Source organism: Coturnix japonica, chromosome 8 (genome assembly GCF_001577835.2).
Source record: "Coturnix japonica isolate 7356 chromosome 8, Coturnix japonica 2.1, whole genome shotgun sequence".
NCBI lineage: Eukaryota > Metazoa > Chordata > Aves > Galliformes > Phasianidae > Coturnix > Coturnix japonica.
Window position 1 is genome coordinate 4647998 of NC_029523.1, and position 27990 is coordinate 4675987.

The window sequence follows — 27990 nt, forward strand, 5'->3', positions numbered from 1 at the left end:
TCCAGCGCTGAAGCTGATCTGTTCTGACCTCTGCAAGAGGTCTGCTGCAGCCCCAGGCTCTGAACGCTTATTAACTGGTGGCAGCATGCAGCTTCTCGTTAGCAGCTCTGCTGGGGCAGTGGGGCAGGAGCTGCTGGGGACTTGGCTGGGCACTGCTGGTATGCTGTGCAGGGCAGCCAGCCTGGGGCTTTGGGGACCAGGCACTGCTTAATGCTGCTGTGGTACTGGATGTCTGCGCTCATATCTATGCTGAAATGGTGAGCATCAAATCTAAGGCATTTGTGTCCTTTTGCAAGATACATTCCCCCCTCTTTTCTATCCCTGTAGATCCTTTTCAGTGCAGCGTGCCATTTAAATCTCTGATTCATGCTCACTGACTAAACCTGGGGCGGTTTAAATTGTTCCAGCAACAGGATGAAGCAGGGCCCTGCTTCGCCTCCTTTCCCCCAGCTGTTCTGGGCTCCTCTTTCACCTCACCCTGCACCCTGAGAACTGAAGGGCTCCTGCTGGACTGGGCTGCATGAAGGTGATCTGCCCCAGAAGCAGCGGGATGGGCTGCTGAAGGCAGTAATGCTTTCTGTGTCTTCAGCAAGGCTTTTGCAGGAGGTTGTGGATTGGAATCTTTAATGGCAAGCAGTAAGTTAAAAATAAACATTTGAAGGAGAGATCTGTGTGATGAGAGTAATGAATTGTTAGGTCAGGAGCAGATTGGTCTCCTTTCCACCTGTGCCCTCAGTGGGGGAACAGGATCATAAAATAATCGCGTTATAACCAGGTGGATTTTTGGCTCTCCAGTTTCTATAATGACTGCTCACGCAGCTTGTATGTGTACACATATGTGTATACTTTAAGATTGTAAACAGTTATATAACAGCAGGTTTCAGTGGGAGCTTTCTCTTCATTTCAAGGGCTTTGAGGGCTGCTTTGTGGCTGGAGTCAGATAAGTACAGTCTGCACTGAAACGACCAAAGCCAAACCAGCAAGGAGGCTGTCAGGGAAAGGCCTTCACCCCACGCTGCTGTCTCTGAAATACTGGCTATTTCATGTTTTCCAGGCAATAACTTGGAGTGGTTTATGAAGAACAAATAAAACGTTAAAGTAATCCAATAAATACGTAATTCCATGCTATTGTGACAACGTTATCTTTAAGATCTTTAATTTTTCTACTCAGGACTGAAGGAGGCCGTACTTTCTGGTATCTGGCACCTCAGGAAGCAGCAGTTAATTAGTATCATTTGCTGACTCTGCTTTAATTTCTGTGCTTGATCTCTGGCTTTTTAAGATTTTATTTGAATATGAATTTAAAATCCAGGTTTGCTGATACTTTGATATGTTCTTCACTTCTGTAAAAGCCTTTATGAGGTTATAAGAGGGGTCGTATCCTTCAAAGGAGCTGTGTCTAGCCCTGAGTCTACTTGAGATGCATCCCGTGGTATCAAAACAAACGTGCTGCTAAACCTTTTTTACTAGAATTTGTGTGTTTTGGCAGTCAGCCTCAGGCACAGGTGCCAGATCATCACAGCTTTTTCTTTTGGGCTGAAATACGATGTGTCACTGCTTTTATTTGTAAATTTACAGGTAAAGAAACTGTTTTGGTGGTGAGTTGGCATTTTGGAGGAGTTTATGGAGATTCCTTTCTCTTCTTTATGTTTCCTTCAATTTTGCTGAGAGTAAATGAGGGTAATTGCTGAAGTGCAGCTGGAGGTTTTCCTCATGCATTCCTTGCTTCTGAGTTACCTTGCCTTGGAAGTGCTTCTGGGGGGGCAGCATGGTTGTGATGGTTGGGCATTGGTACAGTTAGACATTGGTACAGCTGGTCATTGGTATAGTTGTGCATGGTGGTCCTCTGATTTGATGGATCTGCTGCATTAAGTGATGCTTGTATTTTAAAAATAAAACTCACAACAAAGTGCTCTTGTGATGCTCATTTTGTCTGTGGTAGAAAAAATAGATTTAGAGCAAGCCAAAAAATGTTCGATGTTGGTAAAAAGAGATTTGGAATGTCATGTAGGTGAGGAATATTTGTTTGTGATTTATTTGGGGTAAGAGTCAAGAGAGAAATGGAATAATTGATCCTGTAGAAAAGCAGCACTGACTTTTCATCTGGCCATGGAACAAACGATGTCTGTTTCCTATCAAGAAGAGGTTCTGGGGTACTGAAAGAAATATTAGGGAAGTTTTAGTTTAATAAACAACAGCTGATCCAAAAGATGTGAGATGTTTGTAGTTATAAAAAGGAAAGGAAGCTGTTAGCATCAGTACCATCGGCATCAGGTTTCTGATTCAAACAGTGTAATTATAGATCTCTTTGACAATTGAACTACTAACTATTAGATTATGAAGCACTAACCGAGTGCCTGTGCTCTCTATCTCATCTGCACTCTTCTGGGCTAGTTTCTTTGCATGAGGTCAGCCAGGCAGGGGCAACCATCCTTGGCCATTTTCTGCCTGGTTCTTTGTTGGCCATCTTGGAGCAGCCGAGCATCATCACTGCTGGAGCTGCTGTTGTGGTGGAAGAGGAATTCATGGTGTGGAGGAGAGGAGTGAGCTGACACCATGCCAAGACTGAAAATCAGAAGGATGAGAGGAGTGTAACTTTGAATTGCAAAAGAGAAGTGTGTGTTTGAAGAGATGTGTTGTTTGATTTCAACCTCCAGCTTAGCTAAAGCATTCTGAAACCAAATTAACCCTGCTGGTGTTTTCACCCACTTGAGCAAGAAATGAAGATGTTTCCTGTCATCCCTTCATTGCCAAGGCTCATTCCATGTGAACTCCCTCCTTCACAGGGGAGTACCATGGGAGCTGGGCCTGGTGTTTCCCAGAGCCACCCCGCTGCAGACAGCGTCAACATTTTGACATAGTGATTAGAATCTAATCTGCTCCGAGATTCATGAGCTCTCAGAGGTTCTGCTGTTTGCTGCACCTCTATGAGCGCTGGCTCATCAATGGCAAGTTAGGTGTTGACAGCATCATTCCACTGAATGGGCTCTTCAGGTCTTTGATGGGCACAGTGAGGGCTGGGCAGTTGTTGGCTTTGTTGTCACGTTCCTTGGATGAAATACGGCTGCCTCTTTGGGTGCCGCCCTGGCCATCCTGCTGCTGTACAGGCATCGAGGTTGGAAGCAGCATCTAGCTTGCCCTGCCCATCAGCATATCTCCACAACTGGGTTTTCTCACCTGCTTTTTGTAGTGAACTTTCATCCCACCCCTTTCACTCTGCAATTAGAGACAGTACATGTGGTTTGCCCCTAATAACACGTTCACATTTTCTTTAAAACCAGCATCAGTTGAAAGTGTTCTGTGAATAAAACTGGTGTTTAAGGTACGTTTGTGTTTTTTCTCTGCTAACTTCCACATGAGTGTTAGTCCCTTTAGCAGTTTCTAAAGCTGTCAGCTTGTTACAATTATTAATTACAGATATTTTGGTCTAATTTTTCATTCCTTCTGCAAGAAGAATTCCTGTTGACTTTGGGAGAATCTTGGAATACAAAGGAGCCTGTGCTCAGTTCTCTCTATTTAAGTTACCAGTAATATGGAGAGCCCTGGACTTGTGATTTTTAGGCAACTACACGACATGACTCATGTCTAGCTCCATTACAGTATAGACAAATGCATCAGCAGCATTACTAATGAGAACAGAGGACTTGCATAATGAAAGTGTGCATCTGTGTGTGTGTGCTGAACTGAAAACATTATGTTAAAGTATGGTCAGAAAAGTCACGTTTCTCATCTGTGTGAAGTAAAATAGCTAAAGTGCTTATTTTATACATAATGCATTTTTTACCGTTATTTTATAAGCTTATTGAGAAACTTAAAATATAGGTTATTTCAGTAAAAACATAAGAATGTAGCTCTGCAAAGTAATTATATTAGAATGTTTATTAGAATGTCTGAATTCCAAAGACACTGGCAACATTTTGTTATAGATTTGCTGAACCCTTATGTCCCAACCTATTCTGCATCTATTACATCACTCTTTGTCATTTAACAGCGTTTCCTGTTCTCACTTGAAGTAGAGTAAGATTATATGAACATAAAAGGCATCGTATAGCAAATTAATTAGTTTGAGATTGTATCTTATTTTTCATGAGTGCCATCTGATACTGTCTCTGCTGACTGACAGAATATTTGAACATTCAAAAATAGAGCTGAAATCTGAAACCTGGTAGTAAATGTACTCTTTTAATGGAAAAATAATTCATATACAAAGCTGTGATCTTCTCTCTCTATTTGTATTTTTAGCATTGTGTAGGTTTCTTGTTAGACATTTAACATGATTCCTTGACTCCTGTGACAAGAAGCCTTGCAGCCTCTGAGAGCTTTCTGCATAACAGAAGATCGGTGGTCACGCTTCAGTTTATTATTTGTGCCTTCCTCATTGTCTGCAAGAAAATAATCTCATGTGTATAAATCAAGCTCAGGTTATGTCTGTGCTTTCTCTTGGTTCAGCCTTGTCAGTTCTTTCTGCTCCATTGCAGCAGCATCTTTGGCTGTACTTGAGTTGACCTGCTTTCTTATTAATCATTTTACTTCAAAATTAGGGCAGTATTAGCATGCATTGTGTTACTTTTATATTTGATTGTTCTTGGGGTTCTGTGAATTCACAATTAAGATTTAGAGCCTGAATTTAATATTTGCTGCCAGTAGATTTATATCCTGTCTTACTAACCATCGCTTATGTTCAAAGTAATTGTAATATTCACAATTAGATAATGTAGCTTTAAATTTGGACCTGATTCTTTCTGTCTCCTGATATATTAGTGGTTTTGGTAACCAGTTTGGTTCTAAACTTGCTTTCAGCAGTGACTGGAAAAAATTCTTTTCTTGTTTTTATTTTGGTCTTTTTTGGGGGGGCTCAGAGCCTGATCAGATGTGTAGCTATAAGGCTGTAAAATGGACAACCTTTGGTTAGCACTTGTTTTGTTGTTAGTACTGAATTCAGAGGAGGTAAAGGGCATGTAGGGCTGCATGTGAGTTTGTGCTGAGCTCTTTTTCACTCTGCCTTCTGCAGTTCTGCCTCTCAAGATTTGAGACCTAATGCTCATCCCAGACTCCAAGAAGGAACACCAGGAGGTGGAATGTTTTCAGACCATGTAGACCTGTGAGATAAATGCTCCTGGAGAATGCTTAGGAGTGTGAGCGCTCAGTGTCGTACCAGCAAGGCAGAACCTGTGTGTTATGCTTGAGATGTGGTCCTGGATCACAGAACCAGCCTAAGGACACTGAATTTCTACTTTTTGTTTGGGTGAAGACTTGTGCATAGGGCTGCTGTTTAGGCTTATGTAAAATGGGAGGCTGAGGAAGGATGTCCTTCTCCCACTGCACCACACACAGAGAGCCCATCTGGGCACAGGCAGGGCTCCAGGGAGGGCTTGGAGCAGGGCCAGGAGGTGCTGCAGGAACCTGGAAGCAAACACAGCAGATAGGACTGAGTGAAGCCTCTGAGCACCAGTGATGCTTTTGGTGATTGGAGAATTGTCAGATATTGGCTTATGGAGCGATGTTCTTCTTATGTGTTTGATTAGTTAATTGATTTCTCCCCATAGGACTGAGCAAGAGAGACAAGAGAAGCTTTCACAGCCACCCTTACCTATCTTCATTCTGATTTCCCACGACAGGGTGCACTTGTTTTAATAATTAGTAATACCCAGCTAACCGCCCAAAGTAAAGATTACAGGCCTTTGGATGGAAGAGTAAGCTGGGATGCCCTTTCTGGAAGAAATGGAGGGTAACTAACTTGAATGCTAGAAAAATAATGTACTTTCCCTCAAAATGAACTACAGAGGAGAAATGGGAATGAGGACAGCTTGTGCAGAGTTACCTGAATTTCAGATGAAATCTGTGTCACGAAGAATGTTTTACCCAACCCAAAATGTAAATAAGGGAAGGGAGATCTTGTGAAGGACGTTACCTTTCCCTGCTCAGAGAAACCTGTACGTCATTGATGTAGTGTTGTAGGCTCTAAGGAATGTGAAGGTGTTATCCAGCATCTATTAGGAAACAGCTAGCTATTCACAGGTACAAGTACTATGGTTAGGACTAGGTTATGGACTTGGTGATCTTTGAGGTCTTTTCCAACCTGAGAAATTCTGTGATTCTATGACACTCATAAACAGTTTGTCTACAAGTAGGATAGGCAGCATGGAGCAGCTCTGCATTAGTTACCCATCGCTGGTTGGAGAGCATCTCTTCTGCCCCTTGAGATCTTGAGGGAGGGAGGCAGGAGCCCCACGTGGGCTGGGGAAGGTTGATTTCCATAAGAACCAAGACTAAAATCCATCAGGATGCATCACTGGTAGTGATGTATTGGTGAGAGCAAGTTTAATGAAAAGCTGTCTTATTCATTTACAGGGTAACATTGTCCCTGTAATTGGGTGCTGAAAGCTGGCCTTGTTATTTGTTGCAACAAATGCCATAGAAATGACAAGCTAGGTCATGAAGTGATGATGAAGCCTTTAAGAGAGATATAAAATAGAAACAATACAGACAAATGCTTCCAATTACAAGGTGGGGCTTGAATGGTATCAGTCTGTACTTGCAGTTGGCAGGATGAAAGTTACTGTCAGAGAACATGTGTTCAGCACGTAGACAAAGATTTGTAGAGCCTCTTCACCTGATTTTTTTGGTGCAGCACTTGAGGATTTTCTTGCTATTTCAATGCAGAATAGTTCAGTAGATCCTTACGTTGCCAAGCTCTGCATGGTTCTACTAAGGAGAAAGGCAGGATGGGGACTGCAGGTCTGAAGGGAATGGTTAGGTCAGCAGGGTAATGCCGTTGTCTGTGGCAGTGGCACCTACCTGCCTAGGAAAGCCCATAGTATCAAATGTTCTAATTTCAGTTACAGTGAATAATGTTCTACGTGCTACATGTACCCATAGTGTAATGTAAGCATTTATCTTAATTATAGCGGGTCACATTCTTCTCAGAAGTGAAATGCTAATATAGTTTGCTTCTTAATTTTTGCTGGTTGGTCTCCTTTAGCATCTAACGCATTATATATACATATGGTATTTAGTCTGTTGCAACTATTGAACGTGTGCTAATAGTTACTATTCTCATATTCCCCATTTGTATTTAAAAAAGCAGTAATTTTTTTGCTGCCTTCATTGAGTTGTCTACACATCCATAATGTGTGGGTCCATCTGTAAGTCTGTTATAGCAGCAGGCTGAGAAAATACTTTGTGATGGATACAAATTTCCTGGTTTTCTTAAGCTCACTTGCATAGGATGAAGATTAAACACCTGGCGATGGAGAGCCTCGCTCATAGCAGTGGGAGGCTATTCAGGAGAAATAACCAGCCATGTTTTCATCCTTCTAAATTCAAGAACTCTTGAATAAGCACTAGCAAAATAACTTTGCATGCAGCTTTCAGTGAGCCCTTTCATTTCACAAAATCCATTCTTACCTAAAAAGCAGAGCAGAAACATAAGCAGATTATCTGCTGTCTGCACTTTATTTGTGTCTGTTGGTCTCTGTTAATGTCAAGGAGATGTATGTTGTGGTATTAACGGGTCTGACATGGATTACTTTCAAATTCATTCTGTTTGCTCGGAATCTGATCTCCTGGGCCTGAGCAGTGATAGAATTAGTGCTGTCTCCCCTTGAAGAAGCATCTCCTTGAAGAGAAGGAGCCTGCAGTCACCATATTGTACAGCCACGCTTTCTGTCTATCTTATGTTATTTCCATGTCTTTTGATTTGATTGAAAATACTTTTTTTTCCCTCAGTTTGTATTTAACTTCTCTCTCTCCAGATGTAAACACAATTTGTATCTTTAATACATATCATTACTTTACAACTTTTCTGTGTTCAACAGGGAGGTACTGATTTATCCAAATTCTGGGTTGCAGCATATCTGCCATTATCTTTGAATTATAGAGGGAGTCTTATTGAGATGTGACCAGTTCCCAATGCAGTCCTGTGTGATTTGCATGGAACGTGGCACAGCAGGCTCTCTTTTGAGGATTACATATTGTAGTTTTGAAATACCTGCTGCCAAAATCAGGCAGAAGATGGAGACTAAGAAGGTATAGGAAGGAGGAACCTAAAATCTTAAATGCCACATGTTTGTGAATGAGAGTTAACATCTTAATGTTGTGGACACGATAATGCATACTTATTTATTCTGTTTTCCAGCATGACATCCAAAGTGCTGCTGTTGAAAAGCTGTATTGGAAAATAAAGGAGCAGCATAAAAATGAAGAAAGGCCTCGAAAATGTAATTGTCCGTAGTAGTGAACTGTTGAAGCTGTTCAGCATTATGTGTCATGAGTCTTTAATTACAGAAGTTAAAAGGTTGCTTCTTGTGATTTTCCAGATGATTGAAGGCATTCAAAGCTTTTCAAATCCGTGCCACTTCTCCACTCTCCTCCCACCTCTATTTGTTCATTCTCCTTTGGTCGCCTCTGTGCGTGAGTCAGGGAGAGATGAAAAGAAATAATTATCAAAGCAGAAGAACACAGAGGGAACAAATGAGGTATTTCAAAAAACATTGTCGGATTCTGAGCTATATTTAGCACTCCTTTAGGGTGCCAGAACAGTGGAGATGTGCATTATATTTTGAGTTAACACATATCTGCAAGTCACACAATGCTAAGAATATTCCTCAAAAGCATTTATTGATCCAGCTCTGAATGGGTCAAAGAGAGAAGCTTTTACATTACGCAGCCTGAATTTTTTATGTATTGGGATCTCTGTGCCTTCTTCCTATTCTCTACCCTTTATATCCATGGCCTCTCTGCCAAAAACATCATTTGCTCCATGGTGTTTCTTGTGGCGATGCATGGATTTGTTTTCTCCTCTGGTAGAGCCCTGTGAGCTGCTGTGCCCTCCTGCAATGTGAGCATCCTGTGAGTGTTTGAGTGAGAGCTGCTTTGGCTGCTCTCTGGGTTGGGTATGGAAAGGCTGCACTGAATTCTGTCCTTGCTTTAAGAGGGGTTTTGCTCAGGAAAAGAGGAAATGGCTAAGTAACAGTGACAGTTTATAATAGGAGTAATTAGGAGCTAATGAAAGTACTTAATGTCTCATTTTCTTCTTTGCAAATATTACACTTTTTAGGAACAGATATTAGCTGCAAAAGAAACGACTGAAGGTAATTAATGAATAAAAAGGAAACTGACAATTTGGTTTTCATTGTCCAAAGGGATGCATAAAAAAGGAACACTGTATAAGTAATAATAGGAGACACGGTGTCAGTTTGTGTTTAAATGATCACAAATTATATTTCCACTGCATAAAACCAAATCTTTTAATCTCCAACTGCCTCTGCTGCCAGAGTGTTTTGCAGTGCTAAATCTTGGGGGTCTCTTCCAATCATTGTGATCCTGTGATTTCAGTATATTGCTTTTGTTTCCCAATTACATGTTTTTGTTTGGGTTTGACTGACGGCTCAAACCCAGCATTGTTTCTGGATGCTGCTGTTTTCAGATTGATCGGTCCGTAAATATCCTCGGAAACTTTCTACACCAAAAAACACTTGAGTTTTATTTAGGATGGAGCTGTGTAGGGAAGAATCAAATCTGTGCTAAGTCAGTTTAATTACAGATGAAGTGGAGGGATTTAAAAATAGCTACTCTCAGATGGCATTTGATAAAGGTAATTAAAGCATGAAGAGTAATGATAAAAACCTTTTGTTCTGCTGCTCTCCTGTAGTGCTAGGAGCTTAATGTTTTACAATCCAAACACTTGTTTGTGGCCTGGAAGCCTCGCTGTGATGGAAACGCCTTGTCTGCTGTAGAAATGGAAGTTGTGGTCTTATTTTTGTCCTCTAAATGTGCACATCTCTGAAAAGAAAACCCTTTCTTTTTCCATTGGATGTCATGACAGTCACCAGCCAGAAGCTGCTGGATCTCCATCCCAGGTATGGCTCAGCTGCTGCCTGAAGGTGATCCTGAGCAGCTCATGGCTGTAGAGAGGACCAGGCAATCTCCAGAGGTACCCTCCTACCTCAGCCACTCTGTGATTCCCCGTTAGCTGAGTAACACTAACATTGTAGGAGTTTGGCTGTATGTTTCTATAGAGGTAAGAATTTTTTTAAGCCTTGTTGACGATGCCTCAAGTTCCCCATGGATTCGTATTTCTCTGTGCTTGGAAAAAACCTCTTGTGTGCTTTTTAGCTTGTTCAGACAGATGACTTTTATCTTTTCAAGGTTGAGATGAAAGTTCTGCAGAGGATGTGTTTTACCCAATTTGGCAATCTGAGCATATAATTGAGAAGAAATCTTTGATAGTCACTTATGAGAGACAAAAACTGCCAGCTACCCAGGAAGTGGCAATGAACGTTCCTGTTTCTCGGGCTCTGCTGCTGAGGAGAATTCTCATGTGAGGGAAAAGTGGATATTTAAAGTGTCAAGACGGTGTAAGTTAGCAGTACGTGGGTTAAAGTGTGTTCAAGATTACCTTGTCAGAAAGATTACCTTGTGAGTATATGCTGTCTCCTCCTACTGACTTGTTCCATAGCTGCTGAAGTGACTGCCGCCTGCTTGGTGCCTTGTTCTGTGCATGCACTGGGCTGCTCTGAGCAGAGGGCCCTGTGTGTGCTCACACTGAGGATACAGGGGCTTGGAGGATCCCAGTGGGCATCAGAGGCAAGTGGTAGTGCCTGGCCGGTGCCATCCTTCAGAACCAGGCAGTGAGCTGGGGAAAACTGAGTGCAGCAGGTGACTTGAAACCAACGTTTGGAGCCTAATTCTTGAGTGGGATCCTCAGTTACCACCTCAGAATTTCTCCTTCCCTTCCTCAGGTCTGCTTTATAGCAGAGGTCCCAGATAGAAACAGCTCCAGGACAAGATGCGTTGTATGACTGAAGAGCCTTTCAAGGAGATGGGGTAGGGCCATCTATCTGTTCTGGAGGTCAGCCCTCCCAGCTTTCTTCCCAGAGCACGACTGGCACTATTCCATCACTATTCCATTACTCAGCAGCTGCACCTTGGTCTGTTGAAGTCTTGGAGACCTGCAGTGTGGTTTTGAATCTGCTGTGATTTTTGCTGGGTGCTCTGCCTTCCTAACATCCCATTGGTGAGCAGTGTATTCAAGATACAACATCACCAGTGCTGAGTGCAAAAGAATGATTGCTTCCCTTGATCTGCTGTGTAAAATGTTTACATAGATTAGCAGAGAAATGAGAGCTCCATTTTGAAACCATTAGGGTTATTGAGGAAGTACGTGCAATATGACAGACGTACTCAAGGAAAATTACAGTGTTTAAAAATGTAAGCAAAATGTGCTTGCTCAGACCTGCAGTGGGAGCGAGGAGATGCTTTAGGGTCGTTCCTGTGTCTTGGAGCAGCAGGAGGAGGATGTTGGTGTGCCGGGCACTGCTCTGATATGGGGATGGGCAAACCCTGCACCTCGCCACGCGCCCGCCTGCCTGCTGCTGACTCATGCAGAGGGCCAGGCTTGGCTCCCCAGCTGCATTATTTTTGGCTTCTGTGGTTGGTATTTGAGGTTTATTTTTATCTATTACTAATTTCTGTGTAACCAAAAGCAAGAATGGTGTCATGGTGAGGAATTGTGCTTGAATGTTAAGCGCCTGCAGACAACACGCAGCATTATTAATTATACTTCTGAGTTTCTCTCGGCATTCATAGCTTCCTTTACAGCAAGGGATATCATCCCAGGAGCTAATTACGGTGCAAGCAGCTCGTTGCTCACCTCATTATCTGGCTCACACCGGGGCACTGAATGCCCCAGGGCTGGCGGAGAGCAGCACAGCGGGCACGGCACAGGGACGGGCAGGCAGCTGGCACAGCCCTATTTATAGCTGCAGCCCATCTGCCCGCGCTGCTGCCAGCTATTAGGAGATGGAGCAGACCATCGGAGGGAAAAGGCATCATTTGCATTCCTCTGAAGCCTCCCTGGAAATGCAGCGGGCTCTTCTTGCATTGATTTCTGCACTAGGAACCAAGGAAGCTGTTTTTTCCTCTCCGTTGTGCCCTGTTCCCCCTGGGTGCCCTGCAGACCTGCTGCAGAAGGTTCCTGCCCAGCTCCAGGCACTGCTCTCAGCTGAGCCCTGGCAATTTCTTCTTCTGGGGAAGTTGTGCTGCCATGGCAACTCGGCACACGGAATCTTAATTGCAAGGCACAATATATGTTTATGAAAGTAATTAATAAAAATGCTATTGGGGATGGGTTCATTACACGAGTGGGATCTTTTCTACTATGTGTCTCACTCCTGCTGTTGTGCTCAGTGGGGCAGCATCAGGCAGGGTTTGTTAGGTTACCTAGTTTTCCTGTTTTCATTGCCAACTTTTTACAAAGCTCAGGTGAAGCACAGTTTGCTTGGGGTGTTCAACATAGTTTAATCTTAATCTTTCAGTTTGAAGGCTTTCCTATTAAAGCTGCATGCAGTCTGTTGTAGCAGAGCAGTCCAGCTGCGGATGCACACAGTCCTGAACCTTCACGCTGTGGGCTGTGTTAGAAGGTGCAGCAGAGATATCTTAAAGTTTCATGCCGGCCAGGCAGACTCCTCTCACTTTGCAGCTCCTGTTGCCTGTCTGTGCTTCGTGTAAGTGTTTGTCAGATGCTCAATCCGGCACCTGAGCTGTTGCTGCCTCCTCTCACCCTGGAGTACAGCTCAGGACAGCTGTGTTGTCCCTGAGTAAAGGAGCCCTGCAGTTGCAGTGCTGCAGTGACATGGTATGAGTCGTTACGGAGTATTTCATATTCTTATTTTAAAAAGAATCAAAGCAAAAGATGCAGACTGCTTAGTTTTACATGGAGTGAAGCAGTGACATGGTGGGCTTGGTGAGCCTGTTCCATTATTCCATGTTCTCCTCATTTATCTCTGTCCCTCAAGCATGAAGACTTTAATGCTGTAGCTGCTAGCAAAGTGAAATGTCATCTAGCTCATTACCATGATCTTTGCTGGTTACATGCAATATATGAATTTAAATGCTAATGAGTGGGTAATTCTTTTAAAATGTGATGCCTTGTGAAGTTTCTATTAAGAAATCTGAACATGACTTCTTCCTTTACAGGTTATGGATATGGGATACCAATGAGACATTGTATTGGGATAGGAAAGCCACATACAGTTCAATTTAAAAGTATATGTGTCCTTGTTTTCTGCAGCCTTTCTCAGGTGCTCCCAAGTGCTACCTCTGTTACAATGCACTGTGCAGTTAATGTGCTGGCTTAATGATTCCGTTGCTGTGTGATAACTTTCAAATGACTGGGAAAACAAAAATACATTCTGCTCATTACAGGGTTGTGTATCAAGTTCAACTTCATTAGTTTTGATTAGGGTTGAGCCGGTGCCATCTGTGCTGTCAGCATTGTACATCTCTCACCAAAAAGATATGGGGGATCTGAAATCCACTTCTCTCCCTCTTCTTCCCTGTGCTTTTGTACAAAATTAAGTTGGCTGCGTTCGGTCTCTTTGTAGATGAGCTTTTTATTTTCAGCTTCAGGTACCTGGCAGCAGAGTTTTAGGGCCAAGGTTTGATCTTCTGTGCCTGAGCGCTTACCTTGAAAAGTTATTTTTATGCTTTGTGTGTTGGTTTCAATGGATTTCCAAACCTGAGAAATATTGCAGAATGTTATTGCTATAGAAAAAGTATTGCCTAGAAAAAGTATTAAAGGAAAAGTTATCTGAGGTGGTACCGAAATACTTCAGAAGTGTTTGGGAAGTGCAGGAAGTAGCACAGGCTTCTAGCAGTGCAGGTCCCTGATGGGGCAGGGAGCCATCCCTGGCAGAGAAGCCTGGGTGAGCAGGGCTCTGTAGGGCTGGGGGTCCACTCCTGTGTCAGCAGAAGCCTTTGGCTTGAAAGTGCCACTCATTGTCCTTCATCCTCTTTATTTCAAACAAAAGTATGGCTTCTGTTTAGGGTTTAATTGCTGTTGTTTGGCCTTGCAGTATTGGTGTATGATATATGGAATTGAGTATAGATTCATAGAATGGCCTGGGTTGAAAAGGATCACGGTGCTCATCTACTTTCAACCCCTTGTTATGTGCAGGGTCGCCAACCAGCAGCCCAGGCTGCCCAGAGCCACATCCAGCGTGTCCTTGAATGCCTGCAGGGATGGGGCATCCACAGCCTCCGTGGGCAACCTGCTCCAGTGTGTCAGCACCCCCTGAGTGACTCATATCTTATGATGACCAGGCAGGCTGGAAATGTGCACTGCTCTGTAAGGGCGGTTATAGCATGGCAAGTGAAAGAAGTTATTTCATCATTCACTTCACACATATTCACCTTGAAAGTAGTCTTCGGTGAAGTATCGCTACAGATTAACAGTTAAAGACTTTGGTTTATTTCTCCTAAGATCCGAAAGTGTGAGGTTGTTTCCTCAGGAAGTAAAGAATAACTAGTAAAAAGTAAAGATAACTTTACAAGAAATCAGGCCTCACATCAAATACTTCAGCAATCTCTGGACATAAAATCTTTTCTGGTTTAGAAAACCCTTAGAAAGAGGAGGCTGCCATTGAAATCACTGTATGGAAGCAAGGAGTGAGAGGCTCCAGGTGTTTCCTAGACACGTATTTTGTATTGCCTATAAATAGCCATCCATGTTTACACTTACTGATTCTTTGCAGAAAAAGCTGCTGATACACAATGGAAAACTTTTGTACCCTATTCTATTTAGAATCAGATGTGGCGTTATATAATGCTTTTGGCGTTTTCCATCTTTTATCTTGACAGACATTTATATATAGGTTTGTTGATCTTTTCTCTCTGCTTAACCTCTCCATGAGAGCCTGCAGCTCGCTTCTCTGTGACAGCCAATTCAATTTTCTACCTTGGCCTTGAGAAGGTGAAAGTGGTGGGAAGGCTCAGGGCTGATGAGTGGGTGTTGCACTAGGGGGGCTGCGTGGGAGCAGATCCACCACGTAGGCTGGTACATCAGGTGGATGTGCCCTTTGCATCATATAGCAGTAGTTGTTGGTGGCACTTCTCCTTTGTTTTTTGACTTTCCCTGTTTGTTTATGTCTGTGGGCGATACAAATAATTTCTGCATAGTATTGTCAAATAGTTTTGTCCTTCATTGTTTATTCCTTACTTTGCAACCTGGGGAAAAAATGGGTTTGAGAAGCACATGGTGTTCTTTGGGACTTGTTTAATCCTCTGCCTGCTTCCTGCATTGCTTGGAAGCGATGATGCACACGTTCTTATAAACCTGTAAGGCATTATGTGTTAAAATAAAACTAGATGCAGAAGGCAGCTTCATAAATAGCTTTTATCCTTCTGGAGTAGACTTCCCACATTGAACAACCCAAAACTTGGGTGGGTCTCATCTGTATTTACATTGTTTTCTGATGCACATTTATGCATCTTTGAAGTAGATGTTTCAATTAGTATTTCCTTTGGTTTATGGGTTATCAGTTGTACTTGAAGATGAGAGCTGCAAATACCCGACTGAAACACAGAGCTGAATCCAGGTGAGCCGAGGTCAACCAGCTAAGGAATCGCACACTGTGTCCATGCAGAAATGCGATGAAGCGTGGGGCTGGCTCCAGGAATGCCTGTCAGCAGCAGTAATGAGAACTGTCCTGCATTGCTTTCAGCAGTGCCTGTGAGCAGCCAGGGGAAAGAGAGCACTGCAGCGTGGGCCGTGTTCTCTCTGCTCTTGGTTTCAGGCTGCCATCAAGTAGAGGAGCGTGCGGCTGTGTGCAGAATGCGCTTTGCTAATCCCAAAGCAGATAAGCAGCTTTAAGAAGTGGAAAATTTTAACATATATCAGCTGTATATTGTAGGAGTTACAGAATTCTTGATGGCAGGATCGTTTTAATAATAGAGAATACATTTATAATAAGAGGGGAAAAAAGCCCTTTTCATCAGTGTAATAGCTCTAACTAGATTTTATAGAATTCGGTAGCCTGCACAGTACAAAACCAATCTGGATTTTCTTTCAAACTGATTTTCACTGATTTAAATGAGGATATTTGATTTATAGCTTCCTTTTATGAGCTGGCGAGAACTAAATATAACCTCTCTGGTACTTGTCTTTTCTCTTCTATCCTTTATCTTATTTTATTCCCCATTATTTCTTCTTGTTCTTCTCCATTTCACGATCATTTCTTGTCTTCCTTTCTGTCCCTACAGCCTTAGTCTGCTTCTCCTCTGTTCCCCCCCCCACCTTGCTGCTCACTGCTGGTTGCTGTTCTGCACTGTGGCAGCCTGAGAAAATTGGTTTTCCTATTGTGCTGATGACCAGCCTTCCCTAATCACTCCTGTGAAGTACTTGAGGTCATTCATCCTCCATTTGGAGCCCTTCCTTCACCTCAGGCAAACACACATGTAATGAAGTAACACAATTCATGTCAAGTATTTGGTTATCAAAGCCGGGAGGGATGGAAAGGGGGAAGAAAAGCTGAATCAAAGTTACCCCTTTACTGTAACCTTGTCTCTCTACATGTTGTTGTACAACCCAGATGTGCTTCCTGTTCCAAGCTCTGGGGGATGTCTGTGCAGCCAGGACTGAACTTGATCTTTCTTGATTTACGAGTTGTTTTGCTGGTAGTTTTGGGAAGGCTTCAGAAGTCCCAAAGATTTTCCTTTCCAGGCAGACTGGCCAAGGTTGGAAACTTCTGTCTTCAGTTCTACCTGGCTGCTCTGGATGCCTGCTTGCTGCTGCTTCTGTGACTGCCAGTGTTTTCTTAGGTGCTCCCAAATGATAACGTGTGTTTAATTGGTGGTCACCCTTGAAAAGTACTGTGAGAAAGCACAGTTGACTTCAGTGCAGCTGTTTTTTAGGAGCTGGTTGTTTAACTTACCCATTGAGCTTTGCTTAATTCATAGAATGGCCTGGGTTGATAAGGACCACAATGCTTATCCAGTTTCAACCCCCCTGCTATGTGCAGGGTCGCCAACTACCAGAGCCACATCCAGCCTGGCCTTGAATGCCTGCAGGGATGGGGCATCCACAGCCTCCTTGGGCAACCTGTTCCAGTGCATCACCATCCTCTGTGTTGAATGATTGCTGGGTTTTGATACAGATCTTAACAAGCATAACCGAGCCGTAACTGAACTGATTTTAGGTGCATGGAGAGCACTTCTGTATCTGTAAAAGTGAGTGCTGTCTCCTGGTATTTTTTTCAGTTGTATCCTTTATGCGAAGGGAGTGGTGGCATTATCAGTAAACTCAGATCACCACCCCGCTGTGATCAGAGTAGCTGGAATAAACTGAATGTAATCATAAAATGAAGGGTGGATGTAATCTCTTTTGACTGCTTCCAAGGAGAAGGAGCAGCTGAAATCTGCTTGTACCTGTGCAGTGGCTATATAAACTGCTTGAGAAACGTTCAGACACACTGAGAAGTGGTATATAGGAAACAAATATCATTTGTAACTGAGTTAGGATTATTTTAGTGCGGTGTGCTGTCTTTGCACTGTCTGGTCTTTATTGTTATGACCCATATATGACCAGCTAAATGCTCTCTAATGTCACTACTGCACTGTCCTGAATGCTAGGTGGTGCTGAATCTGAGGCAAATTTCATTTTCAAACAATGGGAATGAACCAGAACAAAACACAGAGGCAGAAATGGAGCTGCTTTTGATGATTCATGCACAGCCCCATAGGTCCCAATTACAGGCAGTGCTCTGTGGCACGGCCCTCCCATTGCCACATGTGGCAGTCACACTGCTGGCTCAGAGTGGGACTTAAGGGACGTCGGGCTTACGTTGAATTAAGGAATTGTCGCTTGAAAACACTGGTTTTGCGTGTGATACAGTCAGCACAGACTAGCTGATGTGTGATTCTGTCCTTCTTGCAGTATTTTTCTTTGTGTCTTCATCTACAGTTGTGTTGAAGTCTTCCACTAATAAACCTAGGTGTAGACAGCTAATTGTCAGCCTAGGGAGCGTCTGCTTGCAGTCACTTGCAGCTGTATGAAGAATTGTCAGGAGGTGGAAGCCCCTTCACTCTGCATTCCCTCTCCTTGTAGCAGGAGAAGAGTGAAAAGAGTGGAAGCAGAGCTGTATCCTCCTGTGTCAGCATCTTATGTTTGGGATTCGTCTTGCAGCATATTCCAGTGCCACCTGTGGTGTCAGTGCCTGCAGTTTCAGCAGCTCTCTTCATGGTCTGATCCACTCCAGAAGATCCAGTGAGGTACTCAGAAGTTAATGCACACAATCCAATATATCCACCATTGTATCAGGTTCCAAAGGCAGGAATGAAAACTCCATGGTGGTATTTCTGTCCTTGTCCCTCTCCATCTGTCTGGCCTTCCTGCTCTGCAGTGCTTGGTGTCCTGCAGCTGAAGGGCTTCAAGGTACTATTGAAGGGTGATTTTGTGTTACGTGCTCCCAACAAGCAAAAGTCCTTCAGTATTATGTTCTGATGTGAGCACTGAAGGATGCAAATCGCTGTCAGTGAAATCATCGGGTTTTGGATTTCGTACCTGAAGAATAGAAAAGATTTAATCTGTGATGGGTTTGTTGATCTTGGTAGTTCTGGAAGAGCGGCTCACAGATGTACATGCCTCAGCATAATGAGGCACCTCACTTAATGAAATCAGAAAAGCAGCATTGCCATTAGCAAGTATTAAAATGAAGGATATCAGGATCCCAAATTGTAGCTTGAACGATGTAGGGAGAAGATCTGGGTGGTAACTGAATTGAATTTTGTAACATTGACTTTTTAAAGATGCCTTTTTAAACAGTAACAGTATTTTTCCTTTTTGTCCTTCTCATAGTGAAGATTTCAAGCTACTTAATAAAACTGAGCTAGGTTTGGTAACACTGTCAATTGAGGCAGGTACGTAGGAGCCCAGGATCCGTAAACACTGCTTTTGTGATTTTCTGTAAACATTTTCAACTTCATTTTTCACAGCCATCTGCTGTGGGTGCAGCTAAGTATTGTTAGTTAGAAGCAGGCTCACCTGCTTCTGGAAGTTACCCAGTGAGTTGGTGGTAGAGTCAGGACTATCTAAATTTCAAATTGCAGATTAATCACGAGAACACTTTCTCCAACCTTTACAATTCAGTTGCATCTCGAACAGAGGAGACTTGAGAAAAAAAAATGCCCTGTATGAGGATTAACAAGCCAGAAGGAACATGGACAAAAGTAACTGGCTATACAGATAAGTTTGGGAATCACACATTTGCTTTTCTGTTCATAAGGTAATGCCTGTGCGCTTTTGGTGAACTGATGGTGGGTAACCTGGGTGGCATGACTGCCATAGAATCATAGAATCACCAAGGTTGGAAAAGACCTAAAAAATCATCCAGTCCAACCGTTCACCTATTACCAATAGCTCCCACTAAACCATGTCCCTCAGCACAACATCCAGTCATTCCTTTAATGCCCCCAGGATCAGTGACTCCACCAGCTCCCTGGGCAGTCCATTCCACTGCCTCACCATCTTTCTGAGAAATAATATTTCCTAAAGTCCAGCCTGAATCTTCAGTGCCACAGCTTGAAACCATTCCCTCTGGTCTTAATCTGATAGAGCTTCACATCCTCTGCGGGGATCGGCCTTCTGAGGTAACAGCTGTTAAAGGCAAAGACAAAATGCTCTTGAACAAAAAAGATGTTTAGTATCGTGTTTGCCTAAGAATGTTTGAAACAAATAAAACTCCAAATAGAACAAAATCAAAACTGAAATGCTGTCATACCTACAGTTAAATGTGTGTGGCCCTTCATACCAGCTGTACATTACGTGGGTAAAAATGACCCCAAAGCCATTTGCTGGTGTGCAGAGCTCCTTGTCTCTTGTGGGAGAGCAGGGAGCTTTCAAGATAAGTGTTCAAGGGGAGCTCAGACTTCATTTTGCCGTGCCAGTGGCAATGATTTGAGCCTGGCATATTCCAGAATTGATCTCTTGCCCAGTAGCACAAACAGCATTTTTCTTTTGACAGCGTCTTTTCAGAAAGGATATGGCAGAGAAAGGAGAATAAATTATGTATCTGTATATACCAGAGAGGGAGGCTGTATAGAGCAGAGGAAGGGAAATAAAACACAAAGATAGTAAAGGTCACAGATATTCTCCCTTTTGGAGAAGGAGTGAGCGTGTGCTGAATTGGTGTTTTGTAGCTGATCTAATGTGCTGTGATTTTTACAGAAAAATCCCATCATACTGGGGCAGATTGATGGCTCAGCCCTGCTAAATCTGAGCTGTTTCTGCCTTACCTATAAGAAGGCTGCAGCAGCACTTCCCTGCTATAACCAGGTACAGAAGAATAGCTATATTCACACTAATAAAAGAGGAGAAGCTGATGTGAGCCACCAGAAGCAGAGGTCTGCTTGGGCTGGAGCTGATGGGCCCATCTCCAACAGGACTGTTGGGTCATTCTGCTTGTGGAGAGCATTTCTGCCTGAGCAGCAATAAATACAGCTGGTTGGGAGACTGGATTTGCAAAGCTTAGTTGACCCGTGTACTTATTGGACAAACCGAACTGTTGTGTTTATGACACGTGTCCTTTTTCTCAGTTTGCTTCTGTGTTAATAAGAAATCCGAGTGTTTTGTGCTCTGTGCTGAATAAAAGCTGCTGATGATAGAAAGAAAATCTATTTATAGGAAAGAGCTGAGCTACAAGGTATGTATTACAAAAATGCTACAGAAGGACTTGAGCATAAGCCAAGCCTCTTCTATTCAGTAGTTTTAAAAGGAAGAGCTCTTGATTGTTGGTTTATTTTCCCAGGTACTTGTTGGTAAAGAACATGGGGTTTTGTTGGGTCACACATGTACTTGGAGGGCTGTGGTGAGCACGGAGGATGATGAGAGGAGAGGGGTTGGTGATGTGCATGTGTGGGCACAACGGAATGTTAGGTTTCATTGAAAGCAGGAGCTTGGGAGGATCTCATTAATAACAAGGGCCAAAGCTACATGCCAGGAGCATGGCTCGTTTCAAACCCGTGTTAAACCTCTTTGCTGTGTTTTATTTTCTACCAATTGGTTGATGATGTTTTAGAGAACTTTTTGGTCTTTCCTTGAGACTCTGGGACGTGGATATTTTAAGTCATTGAGAAGATGAAGCGTGGATGGGGCAATTGCTGAAAAACTGCTGTTTGCACCTCAGCAGAGATGCAGACCTTACAGCTGAGTCCATTCGGGTGAGCTTGTGCTGACTCTGGCACATACAAATGATACTGTTTTAATGTGTAATATGATAAGACCAAACTGGAAGGGTCTGGGAAGTAAGAAGCACAGTATGAAATTGTGTGGTTGTATGTATAGTGATGTGGTCTTGGTCACACTCAGCTCTGTGGTTTTGGTTTCTTCTTCCCAGGATCCCTACCTTGTTGTATACGGAAGGAATAGCACCTGTCTATCTTTACTTATTTTCTTTCTTTCCCTTAACTGTGTTTCATTTTGTAGCTCTATGCCTTACAGTAAACAGTTTAGATCAGAATTTGAGGATGAAGTTATTATTCTCCTCTTTGGCATTTCTGTAGGACTCAGCACCACAGTTTTTCTGCACTTCAGATGTTAATTGATTTTCACTACACCCTACTGAGACAGAGAATTATTATTAACCAGAGAAACGGAGCACAAGGAGATTGAGGTCAGAAGTACTGCTCATTTAGAGTGCCAGGTCTGAGACACCCGTGACCTGATTTATTACTTTTCTTTGTATTCACATGAAACTTCTGGAGCAAAACTTCGCTTTCCTTTGGTTGCATCCATGAGTAACCTGCATTTCTCCATACCGAGTCCACAGCTGCAATACAGGCAGCTGTGTAATAGGGGAAGCTCAGCTGACCTCTTGTGATGTTTTTGTGAAAGCTGTGTGTGTGTTTCTATGTGGCAGAAGTGGGGAAAGGATGTGCATCTTCCAGGCTGGATGTGGCTCTGGACAGCCTGGTCTGGTGGTTGGTGACCCTGCACATAGCAGGGGGTTGAAACTAGATGACCATTGTGGTCCTTTTCAGCCCAGGCCAGTCTATGACTCTATGATTTTATCATCTAACAGCTGGCATGGAGATGTCACACCGAGGATGGTTACGCTCAGGGCAGTACATGAGCAGGAGTCTTTTCCAATGTGTCTGAAATGTCCTCAATTAAAACGTAATTTAGGATACGCCTGCACAAAGATTGCCCTGTATTTCTTACTTCTGAGCGCCATGTAGCCTTAATTTTCTTTTAACATTTACTTTAATGGAAATAGTTCTCAGATTTTGTTTTGTTTTATTTTTTTTCTCTGTATTTCTATTTCAAACTGCCTTCTGGCATCCCGTGTCCACGTTCAGCAGTGCCTTAATAGTTCAGAACGACAGCAGTGTCACCATGCGGGTACGGTTGCTTCTCAGTTGCAGAAGTTGGGCTGTTTCAGAGTGTGCCAACTCAAAATAGAGAGCTCGTTCAGTAGGTTGTCAGCTGTCACAGAGTTGACACATGAAGATAATTCTTTTCCTCAGTAGAATATTGTTTCTCATGATTTGGCAGCACAGAAGTGATTGTTAGAAGTGAGGAGATGATCAGAACTCTTCGTGCTTTGATAGCCATCTCACCTGATCTTTTTTTTTCCATAAGGAATTAACTAATCATGACTTTCAGAAGAACAAAAACCCTCTGAAAAGCTGAATTAAGATAAGGGTAAACTCTGCTGCTGCGGTAATCCTGAGAGCAGGCCAATGAGTGAATGCTGTGTGGAAAATGGTAGAGACTTGCACAGGTTCTGTATGTTTTGTTGGTTTGTGTGAGGAAAGGTGACATAGTAATGAAGGCACAAGGTGAAAATAGAAGGGCATATGGAAGGGTGACTTGTTTTGATGAGAAAAAGATGCTGAACCAATGCACTGATTCTTTTTTATATTTTGATGGGAGTTTCCATAGTGGCCTTTCACTCTTCTCACTGTGCCTGTCAGTAGATACTCCTGTATTGGACTTCAGGGATACGATAAGAGAGCACTAAAAGAACTGCTTGTTATCAAACATTAATTCTTATTGGTACTGTTGCATGTGGTTTGGGTTGCATGGTTAGTTTCACTCACTAACAGGGATCCTGAAGGTGCTGATGGTGACCCAGGGGAAGCCCAAAAGCATGTTTGTTTTCTCCAGCAAGTGTAATAAAAACAGCCCCTCTGCAAGCTTTCCTTTCCTCAGCACATCACAACACGCCTGGTGTTATTTTGCAAAATACAGATTGTGTCACTGCCTTGTACCAAAGATGTTGTCAAGCAAAGGGAAAGCAACAGTTGAGATCACTAAGAATGAGGACAACATAAATGAAGCATTCACAGGGGAGATTTGTTGGAGACATGGACTTGAAGGGAAATCAGAGAGGAGGAAGAGGAGTGGCAGAGGGCAGTGGAGGAGGGAGCATTCCTCTGTCCTGTGTGGGATGAGGGATGCCCCAACCCTGGGAGATGGGCTGCCCACTGACTCCAAGAATTTAAAGCTCATTTCTGTAGAGCGCTGGATTACAAACTGCAGTCTGAGGGTTTAGAAGCTTCTGTGTAACAAATGGATGTATTTCGTTTTCAAGGCAAAAGTACTTATAAAAGATTTATTTTCTAAGCTGTGCGTGAGGATTCTGTTGGAATAGGATTACAAAGGTAATAGAGAAAAGCAGTGTTTGGTGTTCGCTGATGTAAAGGTGCTATCTTCCCCTGTGGGTAACTGGGACCTGAAGATAATGGATGAGTTGCTGAGGCTCCAGCGCTTTGGTGCCATGTCCTCGTACACACAGCTCTTATCCCATAAAAATACAGCGTTGTGAGCATTTACTTCTTTATCTAAAGAGGCAGGTATGTCTTGGGAACAACTCAGTTCCAAGCACAGACACTTGGTGTTGTTTCAGATGTGTGTGGATATGCAGATCATCCGTATGGAGCTGACAGAGCTGCTGCAGCGCTTAAGGAGCCTCCTACCCTCCTGCAGCACAGCTGCCTATCAGTCAGGGCTATCACAGGGCTTCTGCAAGGTGTTTTTGGACATGGTTTGGCACCTGAGCTTGTCCCTGGTGCTGGCCCGTGTAAAAATGAAGTTAAGTCCTGTTGAAGGTGTTCTACTAGCAAGGAAGATACAGGACTTGTGTACTTCTGGTTTTGTTCTCTTAGAGATCACTTACTGGTAAACTTTGAACATTTCCCAGGCGTAGTTTGAAATGGTAATTAACATGGTTTTTGTGGTATGTTGATACGGATTTAGAATTAATACCTTCGAGCTTTCACAAGGGAGACGGTCTCATTTTCCTTTTTTTTACTGGTAGAGAAATCAGTAAGCATATGTTCCGTAGGAAAAAAATGCATCTGCAATTAAATAACCAGTCATTTTCTCTGCGTTCTGAAGTTGAACTGTAAGCCTGAAGGACAGAAAACATGCCACGTTGCTCTTGTTAAACTGTCAAATTATTACTGCGTTTGAGACCAGAGGCTTTTCAGTTTCTTCTCAAAGCATTTTTGGAGCATGAGTCAGTAAAGCAGTTATCTAATGTAACCGCGTTGACTGCATATAGAATTGTATGTGCTGTATGTTTAATTACGCTGTTGCCAGGCTAATATTTGGGGATTTTTCTCTCCCTTTTACAGGATTCTGCTCAGGAGAATGTCATTACACGAGATATTCATCGTACATTCCCAGCACACGATTATTTCAAAGATACAGAAGGAGACGGTCAGGAATCTCTGTACAAAATCTGCAAGGTACAGTCAGCACTCTGAATTTTAACATGTTCCATAAAATGCTGTGACTGTATTTTGCCCAGCTAACCCCCTAATTCTGATACAAATAATCAGTGTGATTTCAAGCTTTTTAAATATTGTTTATGAAAATTATAGTGTTTCTGTAGTACCAGATACTCTGAAGTAGTTTTGCAGCTTTGCCTTTTCTGTATCCTAAGATGCATGTGAGAGCGGTTGAGGCTCCCGTTAGTGCTATCTGTGGGCAGTGTGGGATCTGGAGCTGTTCCTATAGGAGCCCTGGGCAGCAGAGCTTTTGTCTCTCTGCTGTTTAAGAGTGTTTCAGAGGATGAGAAATCCTCAGAGCAATGTCTGAGTGATGCTGAGCAGGAATGTCTCTGAGGTAATTATCTAGAGAACAAGTTATCTGGCCATTCCACGAGTGACATACACATACAGCTTTTCACTCGTACCATTCAGGTCACCCTCTGATCCAGGAAAAGCCTAATACTTTTCTTCCAGTTCACTCCTAGGGAAGGTGAGTAACCGAGTGGTCAGATTTGGCCGGGTTGTGCAGGCAGGCTTGCTGCTCAGGAGAGATGCAGAAGGTATTAGATTGCCTCTAGACAAGCAATTCTCCTGTTGTCACTTACAGACTGTACTGTGTTTCTGGCAGTCAGTTTTCATTTTACATTTTTTTTTCTACATATAGGAAAAAGGGTTGCCTCAGACAAAGCCATTCCTACTGCCCTTCTTTCTCCTTCTTGCTCTTGTTTCCTCCCCCAGCTGCTGTACAGACAGAAGTGATGGAGTTGTCATAACAAGCAGACAAGCGTCCTGCCTGTGGGGTATATTGATACATATTCCCTTTCTCCAGATAAATGTGGTGGTGATGCAGTCTGCTATTCAAACAGTAATTTGGACAGCAGGGAAAAAAATACCTGCTTAGGTTATTAGAATGGATATTCACAGTCCTAGATAATTCACATTAACTTGTTTTTGGTTTCTTTTTAAAGGAGAAAAAGCAAATAATAGAGTAGAGAGGACATTGGAACTATTACATTGATTTCTCACTAATCCTGGAGGGCTTTGGAAAGAATAACTGGAATGATGCGGGTAATTACGGGCTTGTCAGTTTGAGATCAGTTAAGTGAAAAATGATGGAATGGCATTCAGCTTATCAGGAATTAAATGTGAGAAGTATATTATAATGAATGCCTGCGAGTTTATTGCAAATAGATCTTGACAAGCTAAGATAAGAAAGGGAAATACAGTTTTCTTTGGTGAAGGCAATTTTACCACAGTTTTGTAAAACTGATGCCATACAAAAGAAATATATGTATATAAATGCTGGACAAGTTAGAACATAATAAAATGCACATTAAAGAATTAAAGCTGACTAGCTAACAGGTTTCTAAATGTAGCTAGATAGAACTAAATGCATTTCAAACAAGGTGTCATGAAGATGACTTGTTTGTTTGGTGTGCTCCTGTTAGTTGTCTGAAAGAACAGAGAAAAATCGTTTCTCTTAAGGATTTGTAGGTGACACAGAGAAGGGAATTGTAAGTAATGAAGGGTATGTAAATAGATGAAGCTTAGGTAGGAACAGAATGACTTGAGCAGCTTGTGCTTCATAGTCACTGCAGCTGCTTTTGGTTGCCACGTGCAGAATTAAACAACTACGACTGGTGCATATTTTCAATAGCATCAGCTCTAAGTATGTCTTCCTGTGAGGTTCTGTGAGAGACTCTGCCTTCATTCTGTGGCTGAAATCTGACTCTTTGTTCCCTCCTTTGGTTTCCTATTCTCTAATTGATTGCTTGAGCCTGTTCTCATGGCAGCTTAATTCCCTAAAAGTGTTTGGGAAGGGATCTTGTTGGATGTCTTTCCAAAATGCTCATGGGCTACACTGACTGCTTCGCGTTTTGTGTGCTCATTGGTTCCTTCATAGAAGCATTTGTGAAGCATTGCTTCTTGGTAGAACAGCCATATTGAATCTTCAGCATTGAATTATTCGTAAGTATTCTGCTTTTATTCTTGCCAGTGTGTACCTTCTTACCAGTATGGAGATGAGACTTAACTGCCCTATAGGTTTCTGAGCAGCCCTTTGTCTTTGTTGAATGGTGATGGAGCTCTGACCAGACCTTGTATTTATGATGAACTTGATCATTTATAAAAGAACAGTGTTAAAATCTAATTAATTTGCTTATAAATGTGTCATTCTAATAACTGCTTTAGGTTGCTGGCATAGCTTTGAACAGCAGTGCTGTGTGCTCAGGGCCTTCTTTTGACATGGAAAACAAGGTATTTGAAGGATGGGATTATTGAATGAAGCCAGAAGGGGTCTTTCCTCAAGTGGGAGGGTAGAAAGAAGAGCTTTTCCTCCGTGCCCTGCTGAAACAAGAGATGATCTGAGCTGTCAGATAAAAAGGGAAACCATTAAAAGCTCACTGCCTCATTTTAACAGGTCTGTCAGTTCTAGTTCCATCTCTTAAAACTCTTCTTCAGAACGGTAGGAAATCGGGGAAGATGGGAACTTGTTCAATTTCAGAATGTATATGTGAAAAAGTAAAGAGTCTAAAAATAAACTTTAAGCCTGACAGTGGTGATAAGGAATAAAAAGAGTTCCAGATTTGAGATCTGAGATTTCACTCGAGGACATCACATAAACTAGATTTGTTCAGAGGGAACGTCTTTGGGAAATATTTATGCTTCTTGCAGATTTCCTGTTAAAATACTCTGAAAATTCAAGCTTTTCTAAAGAGTTTGTTCTTAGTGTTACAGTGCATAGCAGGATAGTACTCTTGACCTACTTCCATGCTTGCATATGTAGTTAGCAGCTCTGTGCTCCAGGGAATCGAGGCGTGTGACAGAAATAGTTCTCTTGACTGTTTGGAGCGTACACAATGCACAATTTAATGTGAGATGTGTTTTCTCTAATTTTCTGATTACAGCAGCTCTTCTTTGACAAACAACCGCTGTGATGTTAATAGAAGAAACTGAATTTGTTGCAGTGAACTCAATTTATCAGGGTTAATAATGTTATCGGGCATGCTGAAACAATAGACACAGCGTTTCCCTGCTATTGTGAAAGTAGATGGATGGGATTTGCAGAGGTTTGGAGTTGGTGTCAGTGAAAAAGGCACAAGGAAGGCTATGAATCACTTGTATCATGATGTATTTTGTTACTGTTACTTGTCTCCTTGGTTTATCAGATTTGTAGTTTCCTCCTAATCCCGGTCATACTTGCCTGGATGTGTAAAGTGCAGTATCACTGTGATGACTGGCTTACTGCAAAATGAGGCACTGTTTCCCTGTCCCAGCATCTGCTTGGTGGTACCCAGATTAGTAGATGGAGTTAGACACCAGTTCGTTAGCAAAGCCAACTAACAGCATCCAATATGATTTTTTTGGTCTAGCTTTCTTGATGATATAATTGAAATATGAGCATGCCTTTGAGTTTTGTGACCAGTAGTTTCTGTATTG

General features: G+C 42.6%; 1 protein-coding gene across 8 annotated transcripts in view; it reads left to right on the forward strand.

Moving 5' to 3' along the window:
• The window catches only part of RABGAP1L (RAB GTPase activating protein 1 like), a 160482-nt gene that overhangs the window by 59311 nt on the left and 73181 nt on the right, over positions 1–27990 (forward strand). For 6 of the 8 annotated variants that reach the window (XM_015869566.2, XM_015869565.2, XM_015869563.2 and 3 more), the window contains exon 14: positions 24415–24528. The exons of 1 other annotated variant lie outside the window; for it this stretch is intronic. In XM_015869566.2, the coding sequence (XP_015725052.1) occupies positions 24415–24528 (114 nt within the window). Of the gene's footprint in view, positions 1–10316; positions 10322–15031; positions 15038–24414; positions 24529–27990 lie in introns of those variants that run through there. One more of the 8 variants, XM_032446099.1, reaches the window with a different exon arrangement.